The sequence below is a fragment of the Diplotaxodon limnothrissa genome, linkage group LG13, assembly GCF_057381915.1.
Source record: "Diplotaxodon limnothrissa isolate DT_005_m linkage group LG13, D_limnothrissa_male_GT1.1, whole genome shotgun sequence".
Classification (NCBI taxonomy): Eukaryota; Metazoa; Chordata; class Actinopteri; order Cichliformes; family Cichlidae; genus Diplotaxodon; species Diplotaxodon limnothrissa.
Genome location: NC_140608.1, coordinates 23,300,888 through 23,313,461, shown reverse-complemented (window position 1 = coordinate 23,313,461; position 12,574 = coordinate 23,300,888). Strand labels below are relative to the sequence as shown.

Sequence of the window (12,574 nt, the reverse complement as noted above, 5' to 3'; positions counted from 1 at the left end):
ATATAACTTATTACAAAAGACACACTGCAGGCAAAGTGCCTGCTTATGTTGCTCTTTGGAGTATGTGCAAGGAACGTGAATAAAAATAAAATACCTTGATTTTCTAATTATTACATTATGTTTATATTTACATGATTTTTTTAACTGGATGTTTTTTTTATTCACAGATATTTTTTATTGTTTCAAGCTCTGAGAGAGTTCCCAGTGTAGTGCACTGAGCTGTCAAGGCACCAATCCATGCCCTGCAAAATAGACAGCACTGATCTCCAAGGGTTCAGTATGATTAGAGACATTACACTGTGTTGTATATCATATTTCAACAGTATGCTTAGATCAATCATTTTTCCAAAATCAGGTCCATTTTCTGGCACTAGACTAAACACTCCTATGGCTTCTAATCTCCTCCCAGTTGTAGCCTTTAATCTTTGGCAAAAGCGCCTGTTGACCTGGCCAGCTGCTGGCGCTATTGTCAGCTTCCTATGTGGAAAATTTTAGGTGTCAAGGAGAGTCCAGGGGAGCACTCTAGGCTGTCACTTTATCAGCTCCTGTTGGTTTCGCTGAGCAACAGCAACAGTGTGTGAAGGATGGGGGAGGGGTGTGACCTTGACAAAAGGTTTCTGTGTGTTTATAATATTTTAAGGAGCATGCGTGTTTGGTTTTCCCGAGAAGAATGCTTGTGCTTGTGGTGGAATATGTGGAAAGACCTGATGCCTGATTTGAATCCATATGTGATGCTGAGTCTGTAGAACTTCCATTCCCCGAAAATCTCCATTCTGGCTTTTTTCCTGTCTCAAAGAAGCTAAAGGAAGCTTTACAACATAACCATTCTGCTTTAAATCTTCTTCGTGTTCCAGATGGACCTTTGGAGATGCCCCTGTTTCAGCTCATCCCCTCCCGGAGGCAGCTTGTTTTCCATGGTGACCGCCTCCCCCTGCAGTGCACCGCTTCCTACTTGGACCCATCAGTGGAGCTGCTGTGGCGTCATAACGGGCACATCGTGACCACGCAGGAAGACCGAGGCATCTACGTGGAAGAAACCCTCATTCACGACTGCTGCCTGCTCACAAGGTGTGCACAAAGGATAGGGGAGTGCATCTAATGTCTGATTAGCTGTTGACTGCCCTGTTGCACTGACCCACATGCACACAGTCAGAGCCCGACTAAGCCCACGCAGTCAAAATCCACATACAAATATGCTGATGCATGAGGAGTTTCGTCAGAATATGCATGCGTTTACTCATGCAGCACAGCCACTTCCACGGGAACAGATGTAAAATATGCGTGCGGAAACACACACGCGCTCTCTCACTCACTCATAGAGGCTGTGATTTACCTTTTGTTATTACCGCCCTTGATAAGGATCTGAAAGGACAGGGAAAAATTGGCTTGGCACGGTGCCAACACCTCAGAGCAATCCGCGGCCTGTCTCTAGAGGTTGACCGTCCAGCCGCTCCCCGAGCACTAGCTGTTTACACGCTAAGAGGAACAGATGCTGAATCATAATTGCAGTGATAAATTAAAGCAGCAACACTGGCTTTTGTGCATTTTTAAAAATGTTTATTTTTTGATATAAGACGTTGCCTAAAACCTCGGTCCTATTCCCATCTTTGCTGCCTTAGCGCTGGCCTGCTTTGTGTCATGGGCGTGCTCACGCACTCCTCTGTTTGTGTGTTACAGTTAATGTTTTTGACATAATGCCGTGGCAACAGGGCTCAGACACAAGAACACATTGCTGCCGATTGCTTTAACTGCTGCCTTTTTCTTACTTGGCCTCTCTAACATAAATATTGATGGAGTGCTGACAGAAATATGTTTCCCTGTGTTAACGGGGCCAGAACGCCTCTTGTTGTGTGGTGTGTTTGGCAGCAGCAGCACCAGCTACTTTTCCGCTCCATTACTGGGAAGGTATACCGTTTCCCCTGCTGCAAATACCACTGATAGTCAGTGGGGTTTATTTGCTTTTATTATGTAAAATTAACTCAGTGGTAAATAATCGTTCTCGGTGATCCCTGTGGTGGCATAATTAGATTAAAGGTAGTGTGGGTACTTTTAGTGATGTATTGGTGTCTTTGTGTCTCAGTGATGATGAATGTTTTAGGTTCATTTCAATCAAGGTTTCAATCAATACAATACTTTGTCACTCTCTTCTCAGTGCTTACAGTCGTAACAGGGAAGTGCTACCAAATACTGGCACATTTCCGAGGTCCTTGAGCCTGAATAGTTTGACATCATCCTGCTTTATATGTTCTTAATTACAATTTAACAAGAAATATTGTACTTTTTTTTTTATCCGCTAAACACTATTTGGCAGCTCGTGCAGCTTGTATTGCAGATTAAGATTTTACATGCCAAATACTGTATAATCAGCTTAAAATTGTAATGCATTATGGATTTAACTACCTACTAGCATATTAACTAGTAAAATTAATCACCAGTCTTAAATGTTCCTTAAGCCTCATTTGTGGTCACCGCAACGGTTGTCACTTGTGCCAATTGTGACAACATCACAGCCCTTTATTCATTTACACTGATGCTGGAGGCATACTGGACTTGGTGGGCTTCTAAATGATAGCTATAACAGCTCAAAATAAACCTCAGCATCAGCATCACTTTTCTTTTTTTAGAGTTTTCTCCAGAATGTCTCCTCTTTATCCAGTTGTCCCTATGCCTCTGCATTGCTACAACACTGAAAACTGCAATAAAGATCGACCCTCAGGCACTTGTTTCCAACTGAACTGCATGTACATACAGATAATCTAATATGCAGTAACTTTTTCTAATAGTGTAACAAAGGGGACAGTGGAAGTACTGCAATGCTAAACTGTGTAGGTAGCGTAGGTTGTAATTCTTCAAGAAGTGAAGGGTGAGGGATACACTTAAAAGAAGAAGGATGCCCACATGCATTACACATGCAAGACATGACACGGCGCAGCAAAAACTACACGTTGAGTACGGTGACTAGTGCAGCTGCTGCGATAGCTCAGTCCTGTCTTGTTGATAAAGATGGGAGCATCAGTTGGGTATTAAGTACAAACCCAATTGCGACAGGCTGGAAAAGTAAATGGCACTAAACAGTAACAGCTGGAGGAACATTTTGAAACTCATCAACAATACGTTGGGGTATAAAAAGGGGGTCTTAGAGAGGCAGATGTTCTTAGAATTAAAGATGGGCAGAGGTTCACCAGTCTGCAAAACAACTACATCACAAAAGTGCGGTTCAATGGCATTAATTCAATTTAAGGCAGCACAGCATTAAAAAGTGGCATTATTCTATTATGGAAATCACAGCATGGGTTCATAAACAGTTACAGAAATCACAGTTTGCATGCCATCCACAAATACAGGTTAAAGCTCTGTGATGCAAAGAAAAAGCCATATGGGAACATGATCCAGAAACACTACCGTGTTCTATGGGCTAAAGTTTGTTTAAAATGGACTGAGACAAAGTAGAAAACTGTTCTGTGGTCAGAAATCAGAATTTTGAAATTGTTTTTGAAGAGCCTGGAGAAGGAGCACCCATATACCATTCTCTGATGGTATAGGGGTGAATTAGCAGCTATGAAATTGTCGGCTTGCACATCTGGAAAGGCACCATCAATGCTGAACAGTTCTACAGGTTTAGAGCAGCACATGCGTCCATCCAGATGAGGTTTTTTATAAGTGATGCCTTGCATATTTTAGCAAGACCATGCTAAACCTCATACTGAATCTATTAACTCAGTATAGCTCCATAGTAGAAGAGTCCAAATGCTGAACGGGCCTGTCTGCAGTTTTCACCAGCTGAAAACATTTGGCGCGTTATGATATGAAAAATATGATGAAGAAGATCCGGGACTGTTGAGCATATAGAAGTCCAGCAGCTGCTCTCCTCACGTCCCAGACATTCATATACTGTTGTTAAAGAAAGAGGGAGTGCTATACACAGTGGTACACATGGCACATGACACAATCTAAATCACTGTTTCTTATATATGTGTAAACAAGCCAGGTGAGTAATGATATTGCAATATCTTTTCAAGCTAAAAATATGTGAATGATTTCTTTACATCTGATTAATCTGCAGTTAAGTCCAGAAAGAATAATAATGTATAATCATTATTTTTTTATAATAGTGAAGAGAATGTACTGATTTTTTACAAATTTATCATATTTCAATATCTTATTTTCCACGTCCCCGATATTTTCATTTTATTTTCAATTTGATTTAATTTAATCTACAGTTTTGATCTCCAACTTTTGATTTGTGAGCTCAGATTAAGATCAGATCGATTATAGTTATTAAATATAATAACTACACATTATTTGTATTCCTGTTCCTGCTGTTATACATCATTCTGCCATAATCCAAAACATTCTTTGCAAACAGTAGCTTAAAGTAAAGAGTCTGAGTACAACTTTCACCATTTGATGTCATGAGAAAGAAAACTCACTGGAGACAGTGAGATTTAGGCTCACTCAGCCCTCATTATGCATATTCGGGGGTCCAAACACCTTATGTAACAAACCCTCTATTATGGTTGTGTACAGACTGGTGACGTCTGTCAGTGTCTCATCCAGCCTTCTGCTTCATCAGCCATATCACTGTAGACTACATGAACCCATCTCCCTCTCCTCAAAACTTTGTCTTTCTTTTCCAGCACAGTATCCCGATGAATTTCCCAACACTCCCATTCTGATTAGGGCCCCATTTGCAATTACGCACCACTCTTATCCCAGTATACACAAATAATGTAATTTTCTACTCCAAGTGGAACCTATTTAGGTCATGTTTCTCTTGGCACCTGAGAGTGTCTCCCTCATGTAGAAAACCTACAAAAAGCAGACATTAGTTCCATAGCTGATGAGTGAATAACAGAGCTTGGGCCAACAAAAACAATCTGCTGTGCATGGGCTGAACTTCACCCTTCACCCTTTGCTGTATCTTAAAGTGGAGTGCTGAGAGAACAGTGTGCGTGTGTGTGTGTGTGTGTGTGTGGGAGGGAGGGAGGGAGGAAAATTAGTGCTTTGACTTCATCAGCCCTGCAAAATTTTTGTTAAAAAAAAGAAAAAGAAAAAATTTAACTGATGTTTTGACCTTTGACATGCCAGATGCAGTCGATGCTTATTTAAGCACAGCGGACAAGATATTAGTCATCGCAGGCCGTGTTGGTGTCGTTCACCTTGGATAAATGTCTTCTGAGTCAGTGAGCTTCGCCCTGCATGCCCCATCAGAGGGGAAAGACTGAATACACAGGATTTAGCGCGTAGCTTAAAGCCCTCATCTGGATTTGTTGCACAGCGTTGCAGCAGTGTGAGCAGAGATGCCAAAGCCTCAGTGAAGTGACCTCTTTGAAGGTGAACCCAAAATGTTTTGCGGCTATTTTCTCATCTAAATTCTGCTTTATCCTGCTTTAGGCAGTGTCAGGCAGGCAGCCAGTGTAGACATTCAAAGCCTGACAGGGTGTTTTGCTTATTGAAACAGGCATAACATTATGAAAAGTGTTTGGTTTTTTTGTTTTCTGTTTTTTCTTTTTTGTATCTATCAGCTCCCTCTCATTTCATGCTGTGCCATGTCATCATGGCCTCTCATTTGCTAGAGCAGGTGGGCCGATAAGTGAAGCCATTTACATTGCTCACAGTGAATAGCAGCAAAGAAACGGGCCCCATGAGGCCTGGTGGTTCTGCGACGTGGGTCAAACTCCTGCTGAGTAATGGTGTCAGGCCAAACTCCCAGTGTTAGCTATGCTAGCAGCAGCAGTGGGATCAGCCTGGGATTCATGTTTCATTAATCAAACATTTCAGAGCCCTGTAGCTAGCAACAGCAGACACTTTGGATGTATCTTCCTTAATCCTCTCCATTTTTAATCAGGCTAATCTTACACAAAACCTGATGTGGATGCATTACTGAAGGCAAAGTGTTTCTAATGGTGATCTCTCTGAAAGCTCTTTTTCCATTTTGTTGCGCATAAACTTTAATTTCTTTCTGCTATTACCAGCATCTCTTTCCTCTCTTATTGCATTCTGCAGTGTTTTCCTTAAATTTCTGTCTCTGTTTCTTTTTTGGTAGCTTTTTTTTTTCTCTCCTTTGTTTTCCGCGCTGGATTTCACCATTTGTTTACGAGCTTTTGTGCAGCGTCAGTTGATAAGGAGACCAAATGTGATTATGTCCACACATACTGTAGGGTTTTACCTCTGGGTTCATCACTTTACTGCTTGCCAGTTTCACTCAATAAAGAAAAATAAAAGCTCTTAGTTACATTGGATGAAGTGAAACAACGATAACACGAGGTGTAAATTATTTATAGTCCACATTATATAGTGTAGTGCATCGAGTGGTTTAAGACATGGAGCTAATTTGATGGAAGCTGCTACAGTGGGAGTAGTATCTGTGAAATATGCCACCGTGTGTGTGTGTGCATACCATGGTTGCACACATATACTCGTTTAGGCATTTAAAAATTGACAAAATCAGTTGATGCAAATTCACAAACGATGCTCTTTTGGAATATTTCCTACATAGCTGAGTTGAGGTGGGACAGATTGAAACTTTGCAGTCTCATAAGCAACATTGTGTAAACAAAGTGTTAAATATCAATGCACAAGCATAAATGTTCTTAATGAGTCCTTTGGGAGCTGCTGTACAATAGTGCAGTATTACTGAGGATGTAGGTCAGTGCTTTCTGCAGCTTGTGTGCCTCTGCCCTATTGATTTTCACTAAGTGGTGTGATTTCTTCATATGTTCATTATGTGAAAATGACCTTTTTCCCCTCCCTGAAAACTAAACAGGCTGCTCCATGGTTTCCCTGCTCTTCTTTCTCTCTGTTTTTTTCTTTTTTTTTCTGGGTGCAGCAGCTCACCAGGGATGTTAGTGATCATCAGCGAAGTTGTCGGGAGGGGGGGACGGAGGGAGGGAGAAGGAGGAGGAAAAGGAGAGGTAAGGGTGGGAGGTTTTGTGTATGGGGGTGGGGGTATTTCCCTCTGTATTTCCCAGCATTCAGAGATTTGGCATTTGTTCAACAGTGATGTAACTGTCCCCTCTGCACACTATTCATGTCTAGAGATAGAGAGAGAGAGACGCTCTAATTTAGAGGAACTGCTATCACACTGATCTGTTTTGGTTTGTGTGCTGCAGTGACACCTATTGTGTAAACATTCCTGATAGGGTTATTATTGACGCCACACTAGCAGGGTTTTTTTTTTTTTTTTAACTTTTTTTTGTCTGTAAACACAATAGCTTGATTCTGATAAAACTTTATAAGGGTTTAGAGCAAGGTCATGTTAACAATCTGGTGAAATCTGGGTTATATCCACGAGGCTCCCCTGATCTATTTAAAGATTTACTGGGCAAATTTTAAAAATAAGCCTTATAACTTGCTAACACATGAAAAGTACTGGACAAAGATTCAAAATATCATGTCACATTTGACCTCTGACCTCTCCTTCAAGGTAAATAGATTGATCTGAATGTCAAAATGACATTAATACTATTAGAACTTTGTTTTATTGTCTATGTTGACATAATATATATAAGGAATGATATCCAAAAATACTATATTTCATCCATCCATTTGCTTCCGCTTATCCTTTTCAGGGTCGCGGGGGGCGCTGGAGCCTATCCCAGCTGTCATAGGGCGAGAGGCGGGGTACACCCTGGACAGGTCGCCAGTCTGTCGCAGGGCCAACACACAGGGAGAGACAACCATTCGCACTCACATTTACACCTAGTGGCAATTTGGATTATCCAATTAACCTATCCCCACAAGCTGCATGTCTTTGGACGGTGGGAGGAAGCCGGAGTACCCGGAGAGAACCCACGCAAACACGGGGAGAACATGCAAACTCCACACAGAAAGACCCCGGCCTGATGGTGGAATTGAACTCAGGACCTTCTTGCTGTGCGTCAACAGTGCTAACCACCGTGCCACCGTGCTGCCCTAAAAAAAAAAAGTTAAAGTATAAATGCAAAGAACGACACCATTTACCAGGGCAGGGATTCTACTCACTACTATAGATTATACATTTGATACACTGTAAATTAAATTAAACATTATAAAATTATTATTAATTTGTAATTCACTAATTACTTAATTCATTATAGATCACACTAGCGCTGCCTGGTTCGACTAATTTTTAGACACTATTGACAAAATTGTTTGACGATGAAAGACAGGAAAAAAAATGGTATTTGGTCACAAGCACAGCAGCTCCGCCTATTCAGACCTTCTGCTTAGGATGGGTAGCCAATCAGAGGAAGGTAAACATAAAGGGAGCACAAGACAACTGCCTTCATATAGTGGATGATGATAGAGCTGCACAGAGGGTCTAAGATAAGTAGAAATTAGGTTGAATTGTAAATCAAACAAAGCTACTCCCTTAAAACCAAAAAATGAAAGTGAAGCGTGAAATGAGTACAAAACGTATTCTTTAAGTAAATACAACGGCATGAGCAACAGGAGCAGGTGATCCCAGTCATTAAAAGGTTCCTATGGAAACTGGAGGAGGTATTGGACAAGATGAAGTGGAGGATGGGAGAAGAGAGTTTTGGGTGAAATGAGGACGCTATCCTGTGCAAATTGTATATTACTTTTTTCACTCTAATACGCCACAGAAGAAGGTCTGGAATACTCGGGTCTCTTCGCATCTCCGTTGCTAAATCGATAAACAATTTACTAAACTTTGGGTTTACAGACAGCAAGAGTTTCCCGTTTTGTAAAAACAAAATGTAACCACCACAGAGTTTGATGAGTAATCTGTGAATTACTGCAGCCGCCGTTTAATACAGGTCCTGTGCAAGTAGCCTGAGAAGCTTGACTTGGTCTATGGATTTAGTCTTTCAAAATACCTCCTAATATTTTATCTATATTATCTGTTTATATTGAGTTTCCAGACACCATGTCCTCATTGTTGTATGCTGTGTAACTGTTGTACTGTGAAGACAGGCTTGACTGTGCCAAGAAGGTTTTAATGGAGAGCCCATCCAAAGTTTAACACAACATCCTTTTTGTTCCACAGGGCTTCATTTACGTTTAAGTGGGGCTGGAGAAGAGACATGGGGAGAGAGAGGGTGATTGAAAATGTGAGGTTTTTGCACTGTGTCAGACAGAATAAGCATGTAAAATCATCGCAGTCATGTTGGGGAGTATGTTATTCCTGGAGTAAGGTTCAGTAAGGCATGCAAACATTCTTACTGTATATGTAAGAAGATCTGTCATAATGACAGTACAAGGCAAAAAATAGGTCCTTTTCAGACAACTGAAAATGTACTTTTGCTCACAAAATGCCACCATACATATTTACACTTGCACAAAAACAAAGAGCCAGGCACAGGCCTACACATTTGTTTTGTAGCCCAGAATGTCATCATCTCAGTCAAGCGTTCAAATCTGATTTAGGGTGTCTTAGAAAAGCAATCAGAAAGGGGAGCTTCAGTGGAACACAGAAGATGAAATCAGGACTCATTTTATTCATTTCCATATCTTGCTCACAGAAAGCCATTGGAGCAAAGTCATATGTTGGAAATGTTAACAGCATTCACTGAACTTCCTCCTCTTTCTAAACAAGTAGCAGTGGAGATAAGTTCACATGAAAGTACAATATGTTTTCATTTGGAAACGTTACTGTATGATCGCATCACCTCTGTAGTAGATTCAGATCACAAAGTAGAAAGATTTCATTTCAGTAATAGCTCATTTAACTGATGAACTGATTTTGCATTTTAATGCATGGTCTCCACATTTCAATTTATTTGCATTAGCAGTTCATATGTTAAACACAAGTCAGACTCTTGCTAGTTTACTATTATTTAAATATGTTTTGTGGTTCATTCACACCTGTTTGTTTTTTGTTTCAAACAAAATTCACAGCTCTATGCAAATGTTTGCTTTTAGTGTGAAAATGAAACCCAGTGACAGCTTGTCAGCTGTCAAGTAACCAGTCTAATAAAGGATATGTTCAAGCAGCATGTGCCATATGTTTTTGTAAGATTTTTTGAAAACCACTCCAACTGGTACTGTATGTGCACAACTGTGGATTTGTCACTAATCAGGTAAAGTTAAATAAAATGTTAAGTATTCACTTGGCTAAGCTAACTGGAAAAAGAGAGAAATTACTGTACCTGGACTTCTTAAGCTTACTGACTACTTAATAAGCTAATTGCTTAATTTATACTTTGGCATTAGTCTATGCAGAGCCAATGACTGTAGTCTACACAAGAGGCAGACTATTGCCAGTGTTTATTATCTGTGTGGGCTGCATCAGTGGTGATGTGTAGTTATATTTCTAGGAAGGTATACACCTCAGGTTACGGCACAGGGTTTCCAAAGGGTTTATGACACGGGGCCTTCATACCTGTGGTACAGATTTAACACAGAAGGATACATACACATGCTTTAAGTTGAGGGATTTTATCGATATGGACAGTAACTTCTTAAACTTTTTACTGCTTACTTTTCCAGCACATTTTTGGTCTTAGTTAATCTAAAATATAAGCTTGTTTTTCAACCTTAAGTTTACTCTAAAAGCATGTAGCTTAGCTTAGCACAAATACTAAAAGCTAGTATGCATTGATTCCTAGTTATTTCTGCAGATAACTAATTAAAATGGTACGTCTTTTATTTCATGTGTGGGAAATTTCAAAACTAATTCTACAGTTTGATGTGGTAATGAGTGGGCTTCTGAATTGTAAAACTAACTTTATGAGCTATTCTGAGCTTTACTTATATGTCCACATCAATGCCAGTCTTTCTATTTGTTCTAGTAAATTGAATAAAAAAAACTTAACCAAACTATATTGGTATTTTAACTAGTTATTTCACTTACATACTGTACTACGAATATCTGGTTCTAAGATAATATTTCTTTCTTTTTGGTTTGTTGGGAAAGCAGAGTTGTAGGTTTTTCATACTGTGTAGAAGATATTGTCCTGTTTTTGTTTTGCAGTATTAGGCTGGGATGTGTGAATATGTTTACATGTGTTGGTTGTCGGGATGGTTGTTTTGACTTTCTTGAAGTACACGCATGGAAGCCGGAAATGATTTTGCTAATAAGCATATTGAGACAAAAAGGATGACAGGAAGGAGTGAGAGAAGCAGAAAAAAACGAAGGCATTTCATTTTTCGAAATAAATGCCTTCCTCACACCGTCTGATAAATGTTTTCTGGGATTACAGCTTTCGCACATCAGAGCCACTCAGCCACTAATCATCTTTACTCTGAAAGATTTTCGTTTCTTGTCCAGTCTGTCACTTCAGATTTTCCATGTCAGTTGTAATACTTTCCCATTTGTGCAGCATTGTTCCTTAAGTCCCATTTAAAAACTTTATGCAGCCGAGTGGGGGTATACAGTGGCATACTGTGTATTACGAACACATGCAGCTTAATTAACACACAAAAAAGGCATTAGGTTTTTACACAGACACAAAGCAAAGTGTATATTTGACTACAACTGGATTGTATTTGAAAATAAAACAGTTGGCATTTCTTAAGGAGGTAGAATTTCCATGGTGATTATTCCCATTGCTTAGCCATCTCCAGCGGCTTTTCTGTTTTTTTATAACGAGTAAAATCCTCAAGATTAGTCGCGTTGGCAAATGGCCCTGCATTGGCTCTTTGTCACCGTTTCACCATTCTTTGTTTAATCAGGCATTTTCCATTGAGATAGGAATCGCTGTGACAAAGTAGGAAAGATAAGCATGAGTAATGATCATCTTAAGTCACAGCCAACGTTTTAAGCTACCACATACTTGTATATGGACAAAGGTCCCTTGAATGAATTAGATCGGGTGAACCACGCAAGCGCACGCACATCTTTGCACTCTACAGACATCTTAAGATGACCTTAACTCTTTATGCCTTTTGACTGACTTTAATCCTTAGTCTAATCCAAAAATAATTCAAAGCACCCTAAAATCAAGCCGCAAGAGAAAACTAATCCTAAAACTACATTTAACCCCAAATGTACGACTAGGCTCTAATTCGGTACTTCGAACTTCTCCTAAATCTCATAGGAATAGGTTCACTGACACAACCCCCTCATGGATATGTCATTTTAAAAACACATTTTCATAGTTTTACGTGTCTTCTCTCTTCCTCCAGCGAGGTTATTCTCTCCAGCATCGATGTGCCCATTGCTGGAATCTGGGAGTGCCTGGTGACCAGTTCCCGTGGCAACACTTCTCAGCAAATGGAAATCGTGGTTCTGGAAACGTCAGCATCATACTGCCCTGCTGACAGAGTCACCAACAACAAGGGGGACTTCAGGTGAGTGACCTTGCAGCCACAGACAATGGCAGATTAGTTTTTCAGTTTTATTATACAGGCTGATTTGGAAAAAAAGGTCTCAAAATAATAGTAAATGTATTTTTGAGAGTTGGATAAGAAACCTGGTATATTTCATGTGTTTGTGCAGTTGTGGCTTGGTCAGGAACCACTTCTTCTCATACCCCATCACCAACATATTCTGACACATGCAGATACCCCTTCGATGTATGTTTCTCATGTGAGGAGGAAAAATAAACCCCAGCAATATCTGTATCTGGAGGCACTTACCTGCAACCAGAAGATTGCTGTCCAGAACATCTGCTTTTCCCACATTCAT

At 40.1% G+C, this 12,574-nt stretch overlaps 1 protein-coding gene across 1 annotated transcript in view; it reads left to right on the top strand.

The window, feature by feature from the left end:
• Positions 1 to 12,574, top strand: part of adgra1b (adhesion G protein-coupled receptor A1b) — a 203,894-nt gene that overhangs the window by 62,309 nt on the left and 129,011 nt on the right. The window contains exons 7-8 of the mRNA XM_085368918.1: positions 855 to 1,068; positions 12,073 to 12,237. Of these exons, the coding sequence (XP_085225044.1) occupies positions 855 to 1,068; positions 12,073 to 12,237 (379 nt within the window). The remainder of the gene's footprint in view (positions 1 to 854; positions 1,069 to 12,072; positions 12,238 to 12,574) is intronic.